The sequence below is a fragment of the Anolis carolinensis genome, chromosome 6, assembly GCF_035594765.1.
Source record: "Anolis carolinensis isolate JA03-04 chromosome 6, rAnoCar3.1.pri, whole genome shotgun sequence".
Classification (NCBI taxonomy): Eukaryota; Metazoa; Chordata; class Lepidosauria; order Squamata; family Dactyloidae; genus Anolis; species Anolis carolinensis.
This window is the reverse complement of record NC_085846.1, coordinates 95,579,233-95,604,485: the sequence shown is the minus strand read 5'-3', so window position 1 is coordinate 95,604,485 and position 25,253 is coordinate 95,579,233. Positions and strand designations below refer to the sequence as shown.

The window sequence follows — 25,253 nt, the reverse complement described above, 5'->3', positions numbered from 1 at the left end:
CGTGTGCCTGGCCAATCACGTGTGCGCATACTTTGCATCTATTCTCCAGAGACTTCCATCTTTATCTCTTTCTCTTCCCCTCCTCCTTCTCCCTCTCTTGAACATTAATTTCTGCTGCAGTTTTGTTGACTACTCTTAGCACAGGTAGGGATAGTATTGGCTCTTGCAAACTGCATTGTTCTGTTTAAGCAGAACCTGTTTTTCCTATTACATTTTCTGTTGCATCTGCCAAACTAGGGGCGGAACAAAATATGTTGTGTCCTTTCTCAGGTGTTTTTGGAGAGGGGAATTAGGACTATAGTAGTTGGAACCAATAATGCTGCTTTGTCGATGATGCTCAGAAATGAATGAATCGAAACAGACCTTTATACAAGACTCCATCCTCGTGACAGAGACTCCATCCTCTGACTTAAAGCCACAGAAGATATCATTAATTTCAGATCTGTGTAGTCATGTTTGTCAGTTGTTTGTTTTTCTTGGTATCCTTTATTTCTTTCAGAGACAGAAAACTTTTTTTCCTTCTGCACATTCTTTCTGTGTGTTTATAATGTGTAATTTAAGAATGTGCTTCTGAACGGTCTTTTGTAAGTAACCATAGCATTCAGCTTACCTTTTATTATCCCCTGACTCGCTTGTTCTTGCATGCTTCATTATTATTTGCTATACTAGTTCTCCTAAATTGATAGTCACATCAAAGGGAATTGAATGCTAATAAATGCTCACAGCCTATCTATGTTTACAGCTATGAGCCAGAGTTGGACCTACCAATAGGGAGATTGAGGTGAGCACATCAGGTGGAAGATGCTTTGTAGGATCAGAAATGGCAGCTCTCCTCCCAAAAACATTGGCACCAAATAACCTAGCCTCTCAGTACCAGATGTGGTAAAGGATCATTTCCCTTTGTTGAAGCTAAGGTAATATTCAGCTACCAAATGTAGCCAACTGCTGTGCATAGAAGTGAGGGTTGCTTTGTTCATTGCCTCACAGAGGATGTCGAAGACCTCATGCTGCATAATGATTTTAAAATGCAAAACAGAAATACCTTCTCCTTTGTTCATAGGTTTGTTTGCTTTTTTATACATTCACCCTTTCACTGTGATAGGCATTTCTAAAACATTTAGAATGTTGTGCTAAAAATGATGGTGTGTTTGCTGAGGTTTGGTTCCAGGACCTCTTGTGGACACAAGAATCCGTGGAAACTCAAGTCCCGTTATGCACCATCATAGTAAAATTGTACCTGTTATATCAATGCTTTCTGGATTTTTATATTTTCAAGCCATGAATCCATGGCTACAGAGAGCTTTCTGCATATTTAATGTTTCACACCAGGATCCCTTTAGCAGGAACGACTAAAACACCCCAAATGGAATACACAAACTTTTGACCTCCAGAACTTTTCAACCAGGGGCAGCGAGAGGGTGAAGAACAATCCAAAAATTAGTCCACTAAATCTACAATTTAGACACAGTCCAAATGAGGATTACAATTCAAATAAATCAATCTCTGATAGATATCTATCAGAAGACACCTCACAATGTAGAACAAAGAAGTGATAACTGATCCTAATTTCCTAAAATATAAGAATCGGCTGTAAATCAGATTTGTCTGTTGTGAAAACCTCAGTTGCCACTCTAGATAGGGCATACAAGTAAAGAGACGCATGACAGTCTTCATGTTGGTAAAGCCAATAATTTATTTTAGATGACACTACAGGTTTATACAAAAGTGAATTGAAGTTGTGTTAAAGTTGAGTCTTCCCTAGTAGTTGGAGGAGATGTGGGATCTTTACTGGGGGGTGAAAGATGCCAGCAGAGATTTGCAAACAATATGTACTTCAGTATACTGCAGAGACTCTGCAGAGTTTACTAAATTGTCTCGTTTAGACTGCAAATCCCACAACCACCCACTGGTTTTCAAAGCTCTCTCCACATGTATTGCTGCTCTCAATTATGGTGAAAGGAATCAGATAAATCCAAAGAGAAGAGATCTGTCAGTGGTGGTTAGCCATGGTTGCTGTATCACATCTTCATCTTGCTTCCTTATACCAGGGAACAACAATGGGGAAAAGATGATAGCCTTCATTTGCCAGACTCATCTGCTTGGCCACTGGCCACACTGGAGGGCGTGTTTTGAAGCTTTGTGGTCCAAAAAAATAACTTTTTGAAGCTCTGGTAATATCCCACCACTACCAGAAATTCACTCAGCTTTATCTCTCCATGGATAGTCATATATTGCTTCCAACGTTACTCTGGGAGTGTAGGCAGTCAGTGTCAAATGCCCACATGTCACTTCTGTTGACACATCTCATAATAACTAGGGATGTTCTCTGCAAGATACTTGGAGCTTTTTGTCTCTTCAGTGACTGAAGTGACCTATATAAATGTGTGTGGCTTTTTAAGCATACCTGACTGAGATCTAGTGACAGTGCTGTGTCTATATATCAAATTAGTGATTGGAGCGATCATTGCACCACTATAGGGACTGTGAACAAGGCTGCTTTTCCCTATATGAATCTGCATTTGGTTTAATATTTTTGTGGGAAACCTTTCTTTTGCTCTTCCAACATGGGAGGCATAGCTGGTGGGGTGTGACAGGAGAGCTTTTTGGATCCATATTCTGAAACTTATAGCTGGAGGAGGCTGAGTTTCCTACATCTAAGTTTCTTCCATCTCTTTTGAAAGGAACATAATTGGATGGGTGTCTTTTGTTGTACTTTTTAATTTATTTCCTATTTTTAATACCAACTTTTGATTTTAATCTATATTTGATCTTAGCTGACTTGAGCATCTTTTAAAACATAAAGGCAGAGTGCAAATTAAATAAATAAGCATGTCAGATTGCAAATTGCATTGATTGCACGAAGTGGTGGAAGTATTTTTACAGCACAAGAGCCCAAGGAGGGTGAATGTCTGCTGTTTTAATCATATGCTGTTGCTATGGTGCCATTGGAGAATGGAGCATGTGTAGGAGGCAGAAAAATCTGGACAGCAAGTACTTGTTCTTAGAGCGAATTTTAGAACATGATGGATATAGTAAGTGGTGTTGATATGTTTTTAGCAAGGACAAAATTGCATAAGACATTCTTAAGGGCCGAGAGACTTCAAATAAAAATGCACATTTAGGTGCTTCTGTAGAACAATCTCATTTCACTCAACCTGTTGTCTTCGCATGTGCTGCAGTGTTGCACCCAGTGCTAAGAAAGCTAATATAAAACAAGATCAAATTGGTTCATCAAATATGTCATTAAAATGACAGAAGAAGTTGCTCCTCTACATTTTCAGGTTACATATTTGCAGATTGAATTATTTACAGATCGCTGTATTTACTGCTGCCTTACACATGATAGAAAAATTAGCTGTCTAGACAAAATCTCCAGTGTGATTCTGTGGTCAGCTATCATCAGAAGTTGACCATAGAATTGTGGTGGAGGACCTACAAATGCCTAGATAAGTGTTCTCTCTCTTTCTTTTATTGATAGCGGTAGTTTCCCCATATTTGCAGGAACCCTGCATCCCTAACCCTTTTCCATGTGGCGAGACCACCATATACTGATGCATGAAAGTATGGTATTTATTTGATGCTTCGTACTTTGTTAACCATGTTTGTAATCCAGAAGTACATTGGAAAAACTCCAAAGGGCATACTTGAGTAGTTTTGTTCCTAGTTTTCTTTTATGACAGTCCTTTTTCCAGACTAACCCTAAAAACAAAGCCTAGGGCAGGACAAAACCTGTTCCAAATAAAAAATATTATACACCAACATTTCTTTGTCTGCAGTAAGCTTTCATCTTTGCCACCACAGAGAGACATTTTTGATGTGATTATTCATTTGTTTTTCAATATTATGAGAATCTGGTGGAGAATCTACTAAAAATACATTGTAATAGCAATAGCAATCTCTGAGAACCATGGGTCTCTTTTGACTGTAACCTACATTTGTTAATATAGATAGAATAAGGTGATGTGTAGTGCTGGAATGAATTCTCCTATGCTCTGTCATGGGAGTGGTGGGATGATGCTATTGGTTTGACATTAACATTTCTTGCTGTGAATATCTTATCTGTGAAATTTCTTCTCCCCTCCAGAAGTATGAATAATAATAATAATAATAATAATAATACTTTATTTTTGTATCCCACCGCCATCTCCCCAAAGGGACTCAGGGCGGCTAACACGGGGCCAAGCCCAAAAATCATAATGTAAACAAGTTAAAATATAAAACAAAACAATAAAAACAAATGACAAGCAGTATAAAAACACAACGAATTCAATTGACCATACTGTAAATATGTAGTTTACAGTATCCATGTCATGGGCACAGCCTCCACATTTGTAAAACTGGTACCATTACCCCAAATGAGTAGTCTTTTTCTGTTAGTCTCCATAGCATGTTTTTGCCTTTTGAACTTGGCCTTGTCTTGTCAAATCTAATTTATCCCATTCTCACCTTTGCCCTCCCTCCTCCAACACAGTCTAATTCTGTTAAGCAATAAACATTAGATCCATTTATCTGAACTTCTGTCAAGTTCTGCATTTCCTTTGAAATTTTCATATGGATAAACTTGGGGACTGTATTTCTCAGCTAAGGGAAAGCTGGGGATCACATCCTTTTCAAAGATTATGGAAAACAGACTATCTAGCTGCTTTACCAACTGTGTAATCTTTCAACAGCTCTGGACACTCAATTTCTATTATATATGATGGCACAGAAAAGTGGTGTCCCTTATATCAAATGGAAAAATCAAGTGTTTTTTTGTTTTTTATATTTTCAATCCATTAGTGGTTGGATATATGGATACAAAATCTGTAGATATGGAGGACTGATTAGTTTTTGAAGGAATGTTTGTTCTCATAGTAACCTGTTTGCAGGAAAGGCTTGCACCTTCATCCCTCCACTTCCTGAAATGGAATTGCATGTTCTTTATTATTTCTTTCCAGATCTTACGAAAAGTAGTTTCATAGGTGTACTATGAAAATTTAGCCATTTAGCTATTTAGCTATTTGCTATGTCCTCCAATGCAAACCCATGTAACTTTTAGTGGAAGCATACCATAAAATCACTCTGAGGACCTAGCAAATTCCTAGAGAGTCAATTTTTCCCTAGGTATGGGTAAGTGAAACTGTGGATATAGGTTTCATGGTGATGGGGTGTTATTGTCTATGTTCCTGGCACATTGAACCTTTGAGAGATTATTCATTCCTAGTTTCTTCTGTCAACTGCATTTGTTGTGTGCAACCATGAGACAATGAAGCTTAACCAGTGCCAGATGTGCCACTGTGCTCAGGTGTGCTCAAGCGCAGGGCCCCGTTTGCCAGGGAGACCTATCTTCCTGCCAAAAAACTTTTTTTTATGATGGCCTTGGATTATATGGTGAAATTTAAATTTGAAGACATTCTGTTTTGGAGTGATTCCAGACATAATGATAGAGTTGATAGTTGAGTGTGCCACAAAACAGGTAGTGTAAGCCTACCGGACCTACTTCCTTCAGGGCCCAAGGAAGGGGCCTCATAACTTAACTAGCATAGGGTCTCATTTGTCCTAAATCCGGCACTGAGCTTAACCAAGACCTGTGGTATTTTTCTTGCAGAAGTGACTCTGAAGGTCCATGTCAGTGATGCCAGCACCCATCAGCCTGTCACCGAAGCCTTTATTGAGATTTTCACCAACCAGAGCCCCATTGCTTCCGGGACCACGGGGGCAGACGGCACTGCCTTCATCAAGTTTCAGTATAAGCTGGGCAGTCAGCTGATTGTTACTGCGACTAAGCATGCTTACGTGCCAAATTCTGCACCGTGGAGACCTATAAGATTGCCCGGTAAGAGATCTTTATTTTTGTTCTGAGGTAAGATTTCACTTCTAAAGGGTAGGTGTGGGTGATAAGAAAACTGTTTAAACAACCAGACTGATAACCTGGGGATTAACAGGTGTCAAATATAAAAATAAAGCCACTCCCTATACTGGACCTTTTTACATATTTCATGTTGATGACACACTTTTTAGACATGCATCATTTTGTGACACAGTAATTCGGATTTACTAGCAAACTGATGGTGAAATGAGATAACAACACATAGATAAACTGTAATAACGAAGTGTATGAGGACACAATATATCCATGAAAACCTTTCATTTACATATTTTAAATACATGATTTGTGAGATAATATACATTTCCAAGATTTTTGTCATTTCCCATCATGTTCACGTGACACCCCTACCCACTGCAGCCAACACACGAATGTGTCGTGACACACAGTTTGGAAAGCTCTGCCCTATACCCTAATTTGAGCCTATTTTCATAAGGCTTTAATAGTTACATAAAGTTTCATAAGGCTTATGAACATGTGAAGAGTCCTGCCTTCTCAATAGAGACTGTCCATAATCAAGGGTCCACCCAAACCAAAGTCTTGCAGGTCAAAGGGTGATACTTTTAGGTCAACTGGTGGCCTATTTCTTTCAAGTCCTGCTCTGATTTGCAGAGTTGTAAATTAAGAACCTTTTGTCTTGAGTCCCTCTCCATCATTTCCTGAATCTTCTTGATAACTCTTTTCTTAACCCTGCTCAGCCTCTTCCGCTCTTCCTCCTGAGGGGCTTCCATTCATTGAGCCGTGAAGAGAAGAAGGAAGCTGACCTTTCTTTCTTTGCAGACTCAGTTTTTTATTGGCTCGGTGTCTGGCCCTGCTGTAACCCTATATTTCCCTCCTTTCCTTTCTCTTTCATGTAAACCGTTCTCCCATCTGTACCCATAGCTGCTCAAAGGAGAACCTTAGATGATAGAAGGTTAATGAAAGCAAGGGGGAGTTAAACACCCAGGGTGGAAAGTATTTCTTTTTTCTTACTGAGAACCAAAATCCCGCAGCAGTAAATTGTTGAAAGTCAATTGAGTTTTAGGGTAATTGTGAAGCGAGCTGTTGATGGGACAAAAAACTGTGTGTGAGCCCTCCCCCTCTTTCTGCTACCTTTCTTGCTTTCTGTTTTTGCAAGCTTTTTTCTTTCTCTGCCCCCACCTGGTGGAGTGTTAGCGTAGGGACAGATCACTCTTGCAGATCCACAAACAGATCACATGTACAGCATTTCAAAAACCAAGCTACATGAGATCACGCCAAGGACAAGAGATTACCCGTCCCTGGGATGATGGCGTGGGCACGAGGACAACCTTGTCAGCCTCAGCTCCAGCGTCACAGACCCTATTTCTCCATTGAGCAGGGCAGTCTGAAGAGGGATTCTGAACTTGTTCAGCTGAACATGCACAGAATCTACTCGTAGTTTGAAACCCTGATAGTGCAGATATCCTACTCAAGGTGAGATGTTCACCTGCGCACACGAAAATCTTCTTTGGAGTTTGGGAAGGAGATGCAGAGCCGGCATTTGCAGGGAGTCAGGAGGAGGGCATGCATACTTAAGCTTTAACTCCTTCACACATTCACTGAATTCCCTGCATTTGGTCTTTAAGGTGACATTTTTCTATATAGGCTGCGTACCCCTTATCCAAAATGCTTGAGACTAATTTTGTATTCAATTTTTTTTGGATATAATCTTGAGATGGAACCTAAGTCTATATTCAAAATTTATTTCTATTTTTTTATACACAGTTCACCATAGCTTGAGGGAAATTTGCTACGCAATATTATTAGTAATTTTGTGCATGAAGCAAACTTTGTGTACATTGAAACATCAGAAAGCAAAAGCCTCAGCCACCTATATAGACAGTTTTGGATTTCCAAGCTCTTCAGATTTCTGGATGAGGTGTACTCAACCTGTATTGTCTTTAGACATTGTATGAATGCTTAAACAACTTATTGCCGTTTAGACAAATCCAACATTTTTCTCATTTTTTATTAGCAACAGAGATACCTTTTTGTCTATGGGCAATCTACACTGACCATGTTATGCAGTTTCAAACCAATATTGAAAAATGTGGTTTCACTGTGCAGGTGACTATTGTACATAGAAAATCCTGGAATCAGTTTGATATTGAGGAATACTAGACATTAGACATTACTATTTTGTCTACTCTTAATAGAATGTTTGGTAAAAGGAACAGGAGGCACTTAAGTGTGCAATTAAAGCTGGGTGAGGAGAATTATGGATGTTTTCCTCCTAATATTGATTTTTTTAAAAGAAGAACTACATCTGGAGAGGTTTGGACAAGTTAATGAAATCTGAACTAGGTTTTGTGACATATCCAAGTATTTTTGAAAGAGGGAGGCACTTGAAGCGAGTGCGTGTATCTGTGAAAGAAATGCTTGTTTGAGCACTCTCCATCAAGTTCATTAGGCATTTTGCCATCACTTTCAGTGAGAGGGAGCCATTATTTGGTTCCCTGGTTTGCACTTGGACCCGCTGCTATACGGCCAAATGAGAGAATAAAAGGAAATATAGAAAGAATGAACAATTCCGGTGAACATTCATGCTTTTTAAGAATTGAGAATAAATTAATTCAAAACATATGTTTAAAATATTTCAGATGTATTAGTGTGCAAAGAACTGTCATCTTTCACTGAAGTGACTTTGGGAGCCTGAGAAATTCCTGGGATAACAGAAAGGAGAAGGGGACTTGTGAGTTAAACAAGAACTTTGCTTGCCTCTACTGATGAGGTTATAAAAAATTAATATACATATGAATGCCTTAACACTTAAACAATGTAGTCCTCAAGAGTGAAGAACTCTTGAAGTTGTATTCAAACCACCACATGAGGTCTAGTGAAGTGGTAACGGACATTTTTAATAGGATCTTATTGTAAAAGAGTCACCGTCCTAATTAGAAAGGTCCACCATAGTTTCGGTAGAGAGGCTTATGCAGTAAATACTAAATATGGCCACCACTTTAATCCAAGTGCCCAAAATTGTGTATGCACCACATTCTTCAGGTTCTCCCACACTGTTGTTGAATGATGTTCAAGGAAAAGGTGAGGAAAGACAGAGGGTTGCCTTTCTTTCTCCGTTTTGGGCAAGGAAGGGGCAATGGGGTGGGATCTTCCTACTCGTGCTTCTTTTCACTGGATCCCTAATAAAAAAAGGTTTATTTTATTTTATTTATTTTATTTATATACCTCTCTTCTCCCCCAGGTTTCTTTCCTTGGTCTCCTCCTCCTTTCCCTCTTCTTTTCAAGCCACATTCTCAATCTTACTCTTCATTGATATCTTTCCCCCTCTGTATTTGTATAGATGTAGACATTTCAAGATGAATGTACACCCTAACTGTAATTCCTGAAATGAAAAAAAATGTCCTTTGGTCAACTTTATCAGTTTTGGTCAACTTTAGATTCGGTTTGGTTATTTGGGGTACTGAGTCAGAAAATTGCATTGGATAGACCACATCTGCTCTAGTTTCTGATACAGAATTTATGCCATCCAATAGTCGCCATCTGCTTGTGCTGGTGTCTTCTTCCTTTCTTCTCTCCCTCTCCTCTCTCTCTCTCTCTCTCGCTTTCCAACTGCAGCAGGCACCTCTCGTGCCAATTTTCCCCGCATATCTCACTGACCTTATTTTAGGTCTCGCAACCCACGGGTTGGGAACCACTGGTTTAGAGCTTTCAGACAAGTCACAATTTGTAAAACACTTAGCTTTCAATTCCTGGCTTCTGAGAAGCAATTACTCATAGATTAATTTATGCATACCTAGAAGGTGAAGTTAATTATGTTTTACATCTATAGCTTTTTTGTTCAAATACCTTCTACATTCACCTACACACTACTCATGCATGTCCTGATTTATTGACCAGAACGTTTTGTCTTATATAAGACAACAAGAGGGAAGGCAATGTATGGGAAAATGACTGTAATCTGATTTCTATCTGGTTTTTTGACCAGATTTTCCATATTTATAAACATGCAAACTCCATATTCATAAATATTCAAATTTATTTGCCCTTTATTTTGTTAGTTATAGTTTTGTTAGAGCATGCTAAAAACTAAAATACAGTGAAAGATATTAAAAGTATACTATGTGCAGCACAATAGTAAACTAGGTGGATTTGGATTTGATTTTTAAAACAGACTTTGAGACAAGGCAATCCTATAGATCAGTGGTTCTCAACCTGTGGGTCCCCAGGTGTTTCGGCCTACAACTCCCAGAAATCCCAGCCAGTTTACCAGCTGTTAGGATTTCTGGGAGTTGAAGGCCAACACATTTGGGGATCCACAGGTTGAGGACCAGTGTTATAAATATTTACTTTTTACTCTGGTAATGTCCTATATAATTGCAGCCTTAATATCTGTGACGAATGTTATTTGTGCATTTTTTTCTGTATGAACAACTTAAAATATATCTCTTAATTACTTCTACTAATTGTTACAAATATCATGAAAGCCTGACAAAAAGGGGATCAAATTATTATTATTTTAAAAAGAACACTTATTACCTATGCTTCTTTGATTTGGTGATTAAGGAGAAAAGCACTGCAATATATATTTTTCCTTCTCAAGCTCAAAGATCTGCATTGGCTTCCCCTCTTTTCAGCTAAAATTATGTGCGAAAAAGAAGGAATTACTCTAATTCTGTCCTTCAGCACTGCCTCTTCCATAATTCATTCTGCTTGTAATACATTATGTTTGATAAGCGCTTTTAGTTTGGGACTGCATATGAGGAAGAAAATTATTATGATGGAACAGCTGTAATTTGAGAAGATTTTGATTTATAGTGTGAATTCATTACTGCTTAACAGAGCATTCCGGAAATTTAAATGTGTTACAACTGTACTAGAGAAAAGGCTTGTGTAAATGAGTACTGATGGGGGATATCGGTTACAGTTTTGCATACTAGCAGACATTTACTGTTTTATTGTAAAGAATTTTTGAATTGGGGGGGGGGATCCTGAATTTTCAAAAATAACAAAATTTTGTAGGTTTATGATCAGACAAGCATAAAGCTCCTTCGCTTTTCTCAAGAAAATCCAAGAAACAATTGTTTCTGAAAATTCTAAGTTTTTCTTCTAACCTCTAGAATTTAGTACAGAATGTGATGAAAAGTCTATTAACTGCATCCTCAGATTTGAAGGGCTGATCTAAATCTGTGTTCATTACATTTTGGTTCCAGTACCACCTATGGGTTATTTTCTGGATTCTGGATTACATGTATTTGCATAATGGACTAGCTTGGAGATAGGGTCCAAGTATAAACATGATATTTATTACTGTTTTAGGGGTGTGTGATCCATTAAAATGGCTCAAAAGTCATTACAGAGCTGGAGGCGCTGGCATTTCGTTTCTAAAGTGTTTCTAAAGTATAGTTAGTGAAATTTGTTAGTATAACAAGAGTAACGGAATTTCATTACTATTTTGTTATAGTAATAGCGCATAATTACTATAATTGGGGAAAATTCAGGGGTCTCTTTCTCCCTCATTTTAAAAACTATTTGAGTGAAACTTGCTACAATGGTAGAACACATTTACCACTGTTAGCCCACCAAATTTTAGAAGGTTTCACTTATCCACAGATTTTTGGGAAATTTTTGATGTTTTTATAAACAACATGTTTTAAAATCTACCAAGAGCTATCTACTTGAATTTTATGTACAATGCACAAGATAACCAGGGCATCAATCCCAAGAAGTTTCTGAAAGATTCACACATCTACAGATTTTGGGGGATTTTAAAAAGTTTAAACAAAAGCTATTTATCCCCCCAAAAAGCAACAACAGCAATCCCCTTGAATGTCTGTCTGTTTTTATGACACATAACCACGTAACTTCATTTTAGCACAGATTTATACTGCTACTTACTTTAGTCCTCTTTTCAGATTCAATAATTTTATTTATTATCATTAGACTGATTCTAAACAGCTAATGCCATTGAGCTTTCTGATATTGAGCACTGCATTCTGAGAAATGTAATTTAAGGCAGGACCTTTTGCATTCTCTGCCACACAACAGCCAATTTTGTGACATTGCAGAGGGCCACTTCACCTAGCAACAGGCTTTGTGGTACAAACAGACAGAAAAACATACTTTCACTTTTATATAGAGAAATTTTATTGCCGTTTTGTTACTCTTTAGTAAAATCAGTCTATTGTTACCCTTTGTGTGGGTGTACTGGTTTCTCTTTTCAGCCTAGTGCTTCATTTGTTTGCTGTTTATGTTGGGAAAGAGACATGAAGCTGGAGAAAGATTGAGGCTTAGTGCAATGGCAGGAATCCAAATACAGCATGAATCAATGCCTCCAGCCATTCTGCAGATCCTCATGTCTCTCTTCATCCTTGCTTCTTTCTCCACCCTCTTTCTGAGGAGCCCATCAACCGCCTGCTTCCACCTTACAAACAAATGAGCAGGAATGCTGCAGCCACAGTCTCAAAGATGGAAGTGGGCAGCTGTTAGCATGAAAATTCAGATTTTAGAATGCTTTAGATGTTTTGGCTATAGTGCTTTTTAAAAAGCATATCTACAAGAGCTACTGCTTGAAACTATCACAATAACCAATTACTTTTCTAAAGTAACTTTTCAAGTTCTACCGTAGATTCAGAGCCCCTGTCTATTTGGCTGTTTGGTTCCTAGATTTTATCTGTAATGGTTCAAATGTCTTGCACAATTGTTTGTTTGTTTATTTATTTAATATCCCATCTTTCTCCCAGTATGGGAGGCAAGACAGAATTTTGTATGCTGTTTTCAGACAATTGCACCAATTGTAAACAAGAGAGATTTCTGTTTCAAAGTTACATATGAACAACTTAAGCTATATTTGTTGGACAGGGAAGAGCTTTGACTGAATTCGGTCTAAATTGACAGCTATCCTAAAGTGGAGCTGGTCCTTTTCCTAACTGGCAACAACATGTTTTATTTGTGGAAGATGTTTTTCCTCCCGTTTTCTCTTTCTGTATCCAACCACTTTGACATAAAAATAATTTTTAGATGAAATATTCCTGTGCTTTCTAATAGGAAGATATTGATAGGCAGCCTCTGCCCTTTCAAAAGAAATACTGAAATGTAAACATCGTTTGGGGGGGGGGGGGCTCGGGAGGGCACAAAGATGTGGTCAAGGGGTGTATTCATTGTGCCTTATTTTCCCCCTCCTCATTTCAGGATTCCTTCATTATTGATACCTTAAGATTATTGTTTCTTGTACATACCAATATAGGTAGACATTTTTGCACATAAACTATTGAAAACCATGTATGTGGCATTTTTCGTAGATACACTACTTGATTATGCCTGTATCACCTTAAGTATTTGTGCTAGGAAACTTTGCTTTTCTTGTTTTGGAAAATACTTCTCACTTAATTAGCTTTCTTTCTACAGTGTTCTCTTCTCTGAGCCTTGGTCTTCTGCCTGAACGTTCAGCTACTCTAATGGTGTACGAAGATGTTGTACAAATAGTCTCAGGATTTCAAGGTATGTCGGCATTCAGGTGTAAAATGTCCTTCTTTGTGTTGCTGTGATCATTTATATCCATCCCTTGTGTAACAAATCACTTGGTTTAAGAATTTAAATTGTGTATGTGTGACATGGGAAGTGCAGTCATTAGTCTAAATGCAAACTAAATATATTGAATTTGTGGAATTCACATACCAAGATTCCCATTAATTTGGTGAGTCTTCTGTAGTTTGGGACTAACAACTACATTTAGGCCATTATACCAATTCATTGAGATGTTCTCCATCTAAAAGCAGTGCTTTTCTGGGTTAATGTTCCAAAGTAATGTATTTGACTATGTATGGTGGCATTTGGACTCCTGTGGTCCAAACATAAGAATGTTATTGTTTGCCCATGCTATTTATTGGGCATGGGCCTTGTAGTCCTGCTCAGGACATTGTAATCCCTGATGAAGAAGAAAACTTGGGTTTTTTACCTTCCCAGTCAGAACTGGAATCTTCTCAGCCAGATCTTTCTCAGGCAGATCTGGGAACCTTGCACCTGCAAGAAAGTTGTGTCCCAGAAGTATGTCAAACAAACCCAGAGCCCACATCTCCCGTGTTCTTGCGCCGTGAGTTTTGTAAACAACAGAGGGGTTTGGAAGCAGCTTCGCGCAGGAGTGCTAGAATTGCAGCTAAGAATGTAGCCAATTAAGACTGCTTTCCGTGAGAATCTTTAGGGAGTCAAACATCTGGTCCCAGAGTTTAGCTTTCGTTTCTGGTTCCCAGAGAACTGCTTCGGCGAGAAAGTTAGACTCTATATAGGTGTTTTACCCGCGTAGTAACTTCGCGGAGTCAATTCGTCAGCCTCCGGAGCGAGTTGTGTCTGGACAGCGCGCTCCGTTTCAAGCCTCGTTCCTGCTCAAGCCTTGCCCTGCTTTCCAGCCTTCGCTCCAGTTTCCAGCCTTTGTTTACCTACGGACCTTGCTTGTTTTCCAGGACTATACCTTGCCTTGTATCACGGATTTTACCAAGTTATTCCACGGACCTTGTTCTTGTTCCTTGTTACCTTGTTCCACGTTTTAAGCCTTGCTTCAAGTATCAAGTTATTTCCTAGCCTTGCTCAAGTTTATGGACTAAAGGACCTTGTCATCTCCCCTCACTTTGCCTGGCAAAGTGAGTGTTTCGGTTATTGGATTACAACTTTGGATCATAATATCTCATATTGGACATTGCTTTTTTGGACTAATTTTGACCTTTCCTGAAAGGTCTGCTTCTGAACTAACTTTTACATTTATTTTTATTAATCTTATATATTTCCTTAATAAAGATATTAGATAGAATCTGGCCTCTGCGTATGGTTATTGGTGCTCTGTAGCCTGGGTCGTGACAGTTTGACTCCGCCACCCTAAGCACCAATTAACCTCGGCCAGAATGTCTACCGGAACCGTACCTGGGCCGAGCGGCCAGCCGATTACCTACACCATCGACAAGGATGAGGTGGATCGAATCCGTGATAAGCTCAATGCCCAGGATGGAGAAATAAAAGGTTTGAAGGAACGCGGAATCCGTCTACCGGCCATGGCGTTGCCAACCAAGTTTACTGGAGAAGCTTCTAAGGTTCATGTTTTCCGTCGCCAGTGCCAAGCTTATCTAGAGGCCCGTGCTGCCGAATTTCCCCAAGAAGACATCAAGGTGGCATGGGTTTACAGTCTTCTAGACGGGCCAGCGGCCAACTGGGCGACGGCACTGTTCGACCAAGCCTCTCCACACCTAAGATCCGCGCAACGCTTCTTGGACCACCTTAAAGAGACTTGGGGAATCGAGGACAATTTGGAGGCAGCCGGTCACAAACTCCGTCGCCTCTTCCAAGGAGACAGACCTATGTCTCAGTACATAGCCGAGTTCCGAGTGCTGGCCCACAACACCGGCTGGAATGATGTAGCCCTCAGAGGACAATTCCGGGAGGGTCTCAACATCGAAATGCTGGAGGAAATCTCCAAGGTGGATCCTCCCCAGACCCTCGAAGCACTCATTGATCAATGTTTACGGGCTGAAGTCATGATTGCCAACAGGAAACAGTGGGTTCGAGGCCAGAGCGGTAGAGCTGGGGCAAAACCCCCCGCTCCCGCCAGCGTTCAGCCACGTCCAGTGTGGAGACCCCCACCACCAACCCCATACCCCAGAGGAAGCGAGGAGGTGCCGATGCAGTTGGGCAACGTGCGTCCCAGATTAGATGCCGCCGAGAAGGCCCGTCGTCAACGCTTAAACCTCTGTTGGTACTGCGGGAACGGGGGCCACTTCGCCAGAGAGTGCCCAGCCAAAGGGAAGCCCGCCGCCCGTCTTGCGGCGGCGTCCTCCACGGAGACGAAGGCGTCTGAGCCGGCTGGCACACAGCCGGCGGGGGAAGCCAACGACCGGGCGTAGAGAGGCTCGCCAACCCGGTCAAAAAACCCGTTCAAGAGCCGCCAACCGGGGTCCTGTTCCTTCTCGTGGTCACCTTATGGTCAGCAAAAAGGGGACCCGTCATGATCCACGCCATGATAGACTCCGGAGCCACCAACAATTTCATTGATAGAGAGTATGCCGACTCTCTGGGATTACAATATCATGATTTCAAGAATGCCCGTGTGGTGCAAGCCATAGACGGCCGCCCCCTCAAGACGGGCCCCGTAAGTCAGTGGTCGGAACCCACCAGGATGTGGATAAGGGAACATATGGAAGAGATTTCCTTCTTTGTTACCGAGGTTCCCCATTTCCCTGTGATTTTGGGAATTCCATGGCTGACTCTCCACGACCCAAGCATCTCCTGGTCCAACAGAGAACTGCAGTTTGCTTCACAGTACTGCCAAAACCATTGCCTTGTAGCCAAGGTCTGCCATGCCACAGGCACCGAGCCCATCATCACCCTGCCCAAGAAGTACTCCGAGTATTGGGATGTATTCAATGAAAAAGAAGCCGAGAAATTACCCCCACATAGACCTTATGACTGTGCCATTGACCTGGTGGAGGGGGCCCCGATCCCGCGAGGGCACCTATACTCCCTGACTGAACCAGAGCAAGAAGCTCTCAGGGAATTCATAGAGACAAACCTTCGTAAGGGATTCATTAGACCCTCTCAATCCCCAGCCGCCTCCCCAGTGATGTTTGTGAAGAAGAAGTCAGGGGAACTACGCTTGGTGGTGGACTACAGAGCATTGAACAATATCACCAAGCGGAACAGCTATCCCCTGCCCTTAATCTCGGATCTACTGGATCGGCTTCGAGGAGCCAAGGTTTACACCAAGCTGGATCTTCGGGGGGCTTACAACTTAGTTCGCATCAGAGAAGGGGACGAGTGGAAGACCGCCTTCCAGACCAAATTCGGATTATTCGAGTCCCGAGTTATGAATTATGGATTATGCGGAGCTCCCGCAACGTTCCAGCATTTTGTCAATGACATTTTTCAGGACTATCTAGATAGGTTCTTGATAATCTACCTGGACGATTTTTTGGTGTTTTCTAGATCACAATCAGAACATGAGAACCACGTCAAAATGGTGTTACAACGATTGCGGGATCATGGACTTTATGCCAAGTTGGAAAAATGCGCTTTTGATCTACAAGAGGTAGATTTCCTTGGTTACCGTATCTCGCCTCTAGGGCTCTCCATGGATCCAGCCAAGGTTTCAGCAGTATTGGAATGGCGGGCGCCAACTAACAAGAAAGAGGTGCAGCGTTTCTTGGGGTTCGCGAACTATTACCGCAAGTTCATTCCAGATTTTGCCCGCTGGTCTGACCCAATCACTAGCTGCATCCGTGGAAAACAACCCTTCCGCTGGACTGATCAAGCAGAGAAAGGGTTCCAGCAACTAAAGAAATTATTCACGTCCCAGCCAATTCTACAGCACCCAGATCCTGGAACCCCTTTTGTTGTGCAAGCGGACGCCTCTGATGTGGCAATTGGGGCTGTACTCTTACAACCGGTGGGAGACCACCTTCATCCCTGTGCCTTTTACTCCCGTCAACTAACCACACCAGAGAGAAATTACACCATTTGGGAAAAGGAACTACTGGCCATAAAGGCAGCCTTTGAAACTTGGAGACATTGGCTAGAAGGGGCCAAATTTCCCATTGAAGTCCACACTGATCATCGAAATCTAGAACATCTAAGAACTGCCCGCAAACTAAATCAGAGGCAGCAACGTTGGGCTTTGTTCTTTGAACGTTTTAACTTCCAAATTCATTATGTGACCCCAGCCCAAACCAAGCAAGCAGACGCCCTGTCACGTAAACCGGAATACGCTGCAGGACGCAAGGAGACCTTTGAATCCCAATTACTACAACCCGAGAACTTTGCCACGCTCACAGTGGGGAACACCAAATCCACTCCCATTGGTTCAACTTCCTCTACTCCAGGACCCATCTGTGCTCAAGAAATCAGGGCTAGTCAGCAAGCAGATGCCTGGGCGCAGGACCAACTTCGTCAAGGTCTGCATTTTCCCTTTTCGCTTAAAGATGGACTGCTATGCTATAGAAATCATGTTTATATCCCACCCGGACCGGGCAGGGAGAAAGCGCTTCGTCTGTGTCATGACTGCAAACCAGCAGGGCATTTCGGACTATTTAAAACCATGCATCTGATCCTAAGGGATTTTTGGTGGCCCAAGATCCGCAAAGATGTGGAAAAATATGTCAACACCTGCCCAGTATGCCAGCGCTCCAAGATAAGAAGGGAGAAGCCCTCAGGGCTTCTGCATCCCCTTCCTACCCCATCTCGGCCATGGGAAATAATTTCTGCGGATTTCATCACTGACCTACCACCTTCCTGTGGATTCACCACGATCCTAGTGGTGGTGGACCTTTTCACCAAGTTAGCCCATTTCATTCCCTGTGAAGGTCTTCCCACGGCCAAAGAGACTGCAGATCTATTCCTTCAACATGTTTTCAGACTACATGGATTGCCCAAGAGTTTAGTCACAGACCGTGGATCTCAATTCACCTCTCGTTTTTGGAAGGCACTACAAAAACTATTGGGCATAGACTCTCGCTTATCTTCAGCTCATCATCCCCAAACAGATGGGCAAACGGAGCGCACCAATGCCACTTTGGAGCAGTATCTTCGCTGTTATGTAAACTACCAACAGGACAATTGGGCTTCTCTGTTACCACTGTCAGAGTTTGCCTATAACAATGGAGTTCAAGCTTCTACAAAAGAAACGCCGTTCTTTGCAAACTACGGCTTCCATCCACGTTTCTTTCCCCCTGTCATTGAAACTTCAGAAGTTCCCGCAGCAGAGGATTGGCTGCAGGAACTCACAGCGGTACAACAACTTTTGCTCCAGCAACTAGACCAAGCCAAGGAGGACTATAAACGCCACGCTGACAAACATCGCCAGCCGGGCCCCGAAATCAAGGTAGGAGATCGGGTTTTTCTGTCCACTCGCTTTCTGCCCTCCCACCGCCCTTGCCGGAAGTTAGATGCCCGTTTCATTGGCCCCTATCCAGTGGTGGCGCAATTAAACCCCGTGACTTTCAAACTCCAACTTCCGCGTTCAATGCGCATCCACCCAGTGTTTCACCGTTCCCTGCTCCTTCCGGCGGATGGTGTGCGTCCTGATACAGACCAACCGGCCCCCCCTCCTGTTTTGATGAATGGGGAGGAGGAGTTCGAGGTTGAGGACATTTTGGATTCTCGCTTTCACCGCCGCCGCCTACAATATCTCATTGACTGGGTGGGTTTTGGCCCTGAGGAACGCTCTTGGGAAGACGCCTCTACAGTCCATGCTCCTGATCTAACCCGTCGCTTTCATCAGACCTATCCCGCCAAGCCGCGACCTCGCGCCTCGGGGAGAGGGCCCCAGTTTGGGAGGGGCCTTGAGGAGGGGGATAGTGTGATGACCCATGGGCCTTGTAGTCCTGCTCAGGACATTGTAATCCCTGATGAAGAAGAAAACTTGGGTTTTTTACCTTCCCAGTCAGAACTGGAATCTTCTCAGCCAGATCTTTCTCAGGCAGATCTGGGAACCTTGCACCTGCAAGAAAGTTGTGTCCCAGAAGTATGTCAAACAAACCCAGAGCCCACATCTCCCGTGTTCTTGCGCCGTGAGTTTTGTAAACAACAGAGGGGTTTGGAAGCAGCTTCGCGCAGGAGTGCTAGAATTGCAGCTAAGAATGTAGCCAATTAAGACTGCTTTCCGTGAGAATCTTTAGGGAGTCAAACATCTGGTCCCAGAGTTTAGCTTTCGTTTCTGGTTCCCAGAGAACTGCTTCGGCGAGAAAGTTAGACTCTATATAGGTGTTTTACCCGCGTAGTAACTTCGCGGAGTCAATTCGTCAGCCTCCGGAGCGAGTTGTGTCTGGACAGCGCGCTCCGTTTCAAGCCTCGTTCCTGCTCAAGCCTTGCCCTGCTTTCCAGCCTTCGCTCCAGTTTCCAGCCTTTGTTTACCTACGGACCTTGCTTGTTTTCCAGGACTATACCTTGCCTTGTATCACGGATTTTACCAAGTTATTCCACGGACCTTGTTCTTGTTCCTTGTTACCTTGTTCCACGTTTTAAGCCTTGCTTCAAGTATCAAGTTATTTCCTAGCCTTGCTCAAGTTTATGGACTAAAGGACCTTGTCATCTCCCCTCACTTTGCCTGGCAAAGTGAGTGTTTCGGTTATTGGATTACAACTTTGGATCATAATATCTCATATTGGACATTGCTTTTTTGGACTAATTTTGACCTTTCCTGAAAGGTCTGCTTCTGAACTAACTTTTACATTTATTTTTATTAATCTTATATATTTCCTTAATAAAGATATTAGATAGAATCTGGCCTCTGCGTATGGTTATTGGTGCTCTGTAGCCTGGGTCGTGACATTTATGGATTATCTACCAGAGGTGACGGTATGGTTGATAATGGTCCTACCTTCCAGAAGTTGGAGTTCTTGCAAGCAATTTATAGTGATGCTTCAGTTTCTTAATTCCTTGGGGGTAGAAAGCCATGATAACAATTTTATGTTTGTAGTGCTGTTATAGCCTGAAGCCACTGTCCACACCTTGTGATAAGGGATTATATATCAAAGTAGCCCAAATTGTATTTATGCTTCGCAGTATTAATTGACTATCAGCAGCAGAGAATGGTAAAAGGCTGGTAATGAATTGTCTGAACCCAGTGTGGTGTATTGGTTTGAGCATTGGACTATGGCTCTGTAGACTAGGGTTTGAGTCCCTGTTCAACCATAGAAACCCACTGGGCGATGTTAGGCAAGTCACACTCCCACAGCCTCAGATAAAAACAAAAGTAATCCCCTTCTAAACAAATCTTGCCAAGAAAACCCAGTGATATGTTTGCCTTAGGGTCACTATAGGTCAAAAAAGACAACAACGAGGCCCATCTATACTGCCATACTCATATAATGCAGGTCTGTGTATGAGTCCATACTGATCATATACAGTATTGCAGTGTCAAACTGTATTACATGGTAATATCAGTGGGTTCTGGGTTGTCTTAGACAGTGCTCTTCTATATTTTCTGTTGCTTTTGTGAGTGCAATGCAAATTCACCTATATGCAAAGGAGTGTATTTACCCATACGCAAACCTGTTCACTCTGCTCATTTGAGTAGAGGCAGTACTGTCATACATCCAATATGAATGCTTGGGAGGTATGCAAACTACTTGGTAGTTACTATTGTTTATTGTCAAAGGCTTTCATGACCTGAATCAATGGGTTGCTCTGAGTCTTTCGGACTGTATGGCCAAGCTTCTTGGAACATGGTCGTACAGCCTGGACGACTCACAGCAACCCAGTTACTATCATTTATTTGTAAAATTGGTGCTTTCAGTTTAGGGTTAGGAACTAGCTAAACATGAATCCTTTCCTTTTGGAGAGGTATATTGGTCTAGCTACTATCAACTTGTTTTCACTCACATTTTGTTTCAAAAGGCTGCTGTAATTATTTCAACATGTTCTTGTCATTTGCTTTAAAGGTAAAGTGTTAGCTTGGCTCAAGTTTTGCAAATTGATATTTCCAGGAGTGTTTTCAGGACTGACCAAAAGTGCAAACTATGTAGGAAACTATAGTTCATTTTCTAGGTCAGGTGCTTCTAGTGTTTATTCCAGTTCAATCAATCACACCAATGACTAATTTGTTGGGATTATGGGTAAGTTTGTTGGATCCAAATATTTAGCTCTAAACTAAAATAGAATGAATTGTAAAGGAAGCATAGCTTGTTTTAGGATATCTGCTTTCCTGGTGATGAATCCACTGGAATTATGAAAGTTATTATTTGGTGAAACACCAGCATTCTTTAGCAGAGAAGGCTAATGACTTTATAAAACTACAACTCCCATGATTACTTAGCATGGAACCATGGGCAGTTAAAGTAGTGTCAAACTGCATTAATTCTGCAGTGTAGATGCACCCATAATTAATAATTCTAATTGACTGGAAACTGGTGGAAGTAAAGGTTTTCCTAAGCTTAGGTATTTAATCCTGATTCTATGCCACGTGAAAAAGTGTTAAGTCCTGGTTCTATAGTAAATGAAGTGCCCTACTCTTATGGACTTAATAGTGGTTACACAAGCTGAAAACTATTTATTTGAATGAACAGCTTTAAAAGGTATCAATTGGCCACCCTAGAATTGCATTCCATAATTCATAATAAGGAGTTAGCCTTGATCAGAAAGCTTCTTTTTAAAAGGGTTCTACACATATTGAGAAAAGAGCTCAGGGGAATACAGTAACAGCTGTTTTAAATCTTCATTTGCATGTGACGCAAAAGCTTGCAGATGGAGCCTTGCCTTGTTTGCAGCAAAGCTTTGTTAATGGTATGAATTTGTGGAGAAGTGCTTTTTGGCTTCAGAAGCAGATGCCTAATGGGACCTACCATGATAAATACTACAGGAAGCCCTCTCTGATCTTGCCAAGTCTCACAAGCCTCCAATACTCTTCAGTGGTTTTGAACAAAAGTTTGTCATTGTTGTTTGAGAGCTGAATGAAAGGATAAATCGTTGGAGTGACCTGCCCCACAGAGGATTTTCAGTTGAAGATTTGTTTGTGTGTGATAGGACAGGCGGATTGCTTGAATCTACGCAGCACAAATATATCTAAGTTACTCTTGCCAGTTTGGAGTGATTACTATTCATTAGACACATACAAGCAGGAACCCAATGACACCTTAGTATTCAGGCTATGATTTCTTCGCCATCATATAAATCTTAAGCAAAGATGCATCTTTGCTAGAGGTGGACTTTGCCAGAGTTTTCCAGCCAACATAACCCTTGCCTGTGCTGGTGGAGTTTTCTGAGTGTTGGTGTCCAACCAAGAGTCCAACCAGGAGTTCTCATCTTGGTTTTCTGGAATTGCGGCTCTCCTTCACTTAGAAGATCACTAGCCATTGAAGTCTATTGCTGATCTGGATATAGAGCCATTCAGAAGTCAGAGGTATATCATATTGTTTGTCAGAATCTTTCTCCGAGACTATCCACATTACCCAATTAGCACACTCCATTTTATGGAGTCCTGGAATTGCATGACATCTAAACCTGTCTCCAAGCTAAGAGATGGTCCGAGCCACTGAGTCAGTGATTTCCCGTAGATGATTTTGTCCAGTACAACAATGAATCACATAAAGCAACAGAATTGAATAATATTTTTGTTTTATGATTTCCTACCTCTCTTCAAATCATTTATAGCGTCAGATGATGCCATAGAACAATAATTGAGTTGGAAGAGAACTTTGAAATGTGTAATCCTTTGATGATGTAGTGAACTAATTATTACTGCATCCTGTGTTGAAAATGCGACTGTTTCAAGATTTCTCAGTGGGCTTCCATGGCCGAGCGGGATTTCAAACCTTGGTCTGCCAAGTCAAATGTTCAAACCACAACAGCACACTCACTCTCCATAAAATATTTACCATTTTTGTAATATTATATGTTTTTATTTTGAAGCTGGAGTTAGAGTCAGTACATGTCTACCAGCTCTAACTCCGCCAAAACTGAATCCAACTCCATAGCCCTGGTTAATTTGTTGCCGAACTCTGCCTACTGTCCTGTATATACTTGCCCAGAAAACTCATCAGGGATTAGCAGTTCGTACAGGTTTGCACTGTAATTGTTATCAAAGGTGGCTGTCTTGTGTCTGTATGTGCTTTCACTGGAATCCAATAAATTACGCAAGTGATTAGCACTGGTCATCTCTTGCAAATTTCACAAATGAAATCCAGTAAGGGAAAAAAGGTTTGCTGCCAAGGCGATAAGTGTGTATCTATAAAACATTTGCTCCAGCTGGAAGGAGAATCTCATGTCTATCTGCTTTTCTTGCTAGGTGCACGGATTCAGCCCAAAGTTCATTTTCAAAGGAGAGCTCTGAAACTGCCAGAGAATACCAGCTATAGCGATCTCACAGCATTTCTTACTTCAGCTAGTTCACTATGGGAGGTGGATAGTTTTCCTTATTTACAAGGATATGATGGCAATGGAACTGGTAAACATTTTAACCTTGTAATTCTTAAAAGTATGTGTTAATCTTTAGGGACAAGTTTGCTTGGCAAATCACTTAATGGATACAATGTATATGGCTTAAGAAGTACTGTATTAGAAAAATATTTCTCTGTATCCAAAGATACTTTCCTTTTCCATACCTTTTATCTAATTTTATCTAATTGGAGAAATTATCTAAACCCTAATTCCATGTTCCATTATTAACATGGAAAAACATTATTTATTGATAATGATGATTTTTTAAAATTTTCTATCTTGCCCAATTCAGGATTCATGGTAGTTTACAACATATGATTTTAGAAGTATAAAATTCACAAAATAAAGGGGTTAAAAAGTAATTATCTTATTTAAAAATAATAAACTATAAAAAAAACCATAGTAACACATAAAATTAGGAGCCCCAGTGGCACAATGGGTTAAACCCTTGTGCCCGCAGGACTGCTGACCTGAAGGTTGTGTTGCTGACTGAAGGTTACCGGTTTGAATCTGCAAGATGGGACGAGCTCCCATCTGTCGGCTCTAGCTTGTGGGGACATGAGAGAAGCTTCCCAGTAGGATGGTAACATATCCAAGCGTCCCTTGGGCAACGTCTCTGTAGACGTCCAATTCTCTCACACCAGAAGCAACTTGCAGTATGTTCTCAAGTTGCTTCTGGCACAATTTAAAAAGCAACAAAAATTACAAATAGAGAATCCAGTACATTGTAGAAAACCCATCCCACTTAAACAATCAGTACTTAATTTGGTCACCACTTGATAGATGGGATCCTAATGTAGAATACAGGAGATAACTGTAAGACACTGCATGATCAATGATAATTTCATCTGAAAGACCCATGATCAGCTGAATTGAGCACAAGGTATGCACTTTAGACAGCTTAAAATAAATACATTTCATAGAATCATGGAATTATAGAGCTGGAAGAGACCTCGTGGGCCATCCAATCCAATCCCCTGCGAAAAAGCAGGAAAATTGCATTCAAAGCACTAATTTGTGAGGAGATTTTTTTTTACTAGAGATAAACTGTAACTCAATGCCACATGTTTTGAATTTGCAAAATACTGTCAGGTCTGTCTTGTCTTTTGCTAGCAGGAAGATATTTATAAAATGATTACAATAGTTATTTGTGTGATGTCTCTCTGTTCTGAACTTACTTTGGACTTTGTATCTTATGCATTTTCACAAATGTTGTTCATTTGCTTACAGGAAATAACACTAGGTATGATCTTACTCCTGTCACTGCAGTTAGTGTTCACTTACTCAGAAGCGACGGGACTCCCGTGCCCGTGAATGGGCCCATCTATGTCACAGTGCCTCTTCCAACAACCAGCAACTTGAAGCACACTACTCATGTGCCTGCTTGGAGGTTTGACCAAAAATTTGGTAAGTAGTCTCTGGTTTTCAATCCCAGATATGTAGGAGATCAATGCAATCATAACGTCTCATTGGAATGGTTCCATAGTCATTTACAATGGACATTTTGAACAGGATAGTT

General features: G+C 41.2%; 1 protein-coding gene across 3 annotated transcripts in view; it reads left to right on the top strand.

Moving 5' to 3' along the window:
* The window catches only part of fam171a1 (family with sequence similarity 171 member A1), a 96,649-nt gene that overhangs the window by 43,615 nt on the left and 27,781 nt on the right, over nucleotides 1-25,253 (top strand). Inside the window, exons 2-5 of one of the 3 annotated variants that reach the window (XM_062958226.1) lie at nucleotides 5,588-5,815; nucleotides 13,232-13,324; nucleotides 23,583-23,741; nucleotides 25,004-25,141. In XM_062958226.1, the coding sequence (XP_062814296.1) occupies nucleotides 5,588-5,815; nucleotides 13,232-13,324; nucleotides 23,583-23,741; nucleotides 25,004-25,141 (618 nt within the window). Of the gene's footprint in view, nucleotides 1-5,587; nucleotides 5,843-13,231; nucleotides 13,325-23,582; nucleotides 23,742-24,964; nucleotides 25,142-25,253 lie in introns of those variants that run through there. The other 2 variants (XM_062958225.1, XM_062958227.1) reach the window with 2 other exon arrangements.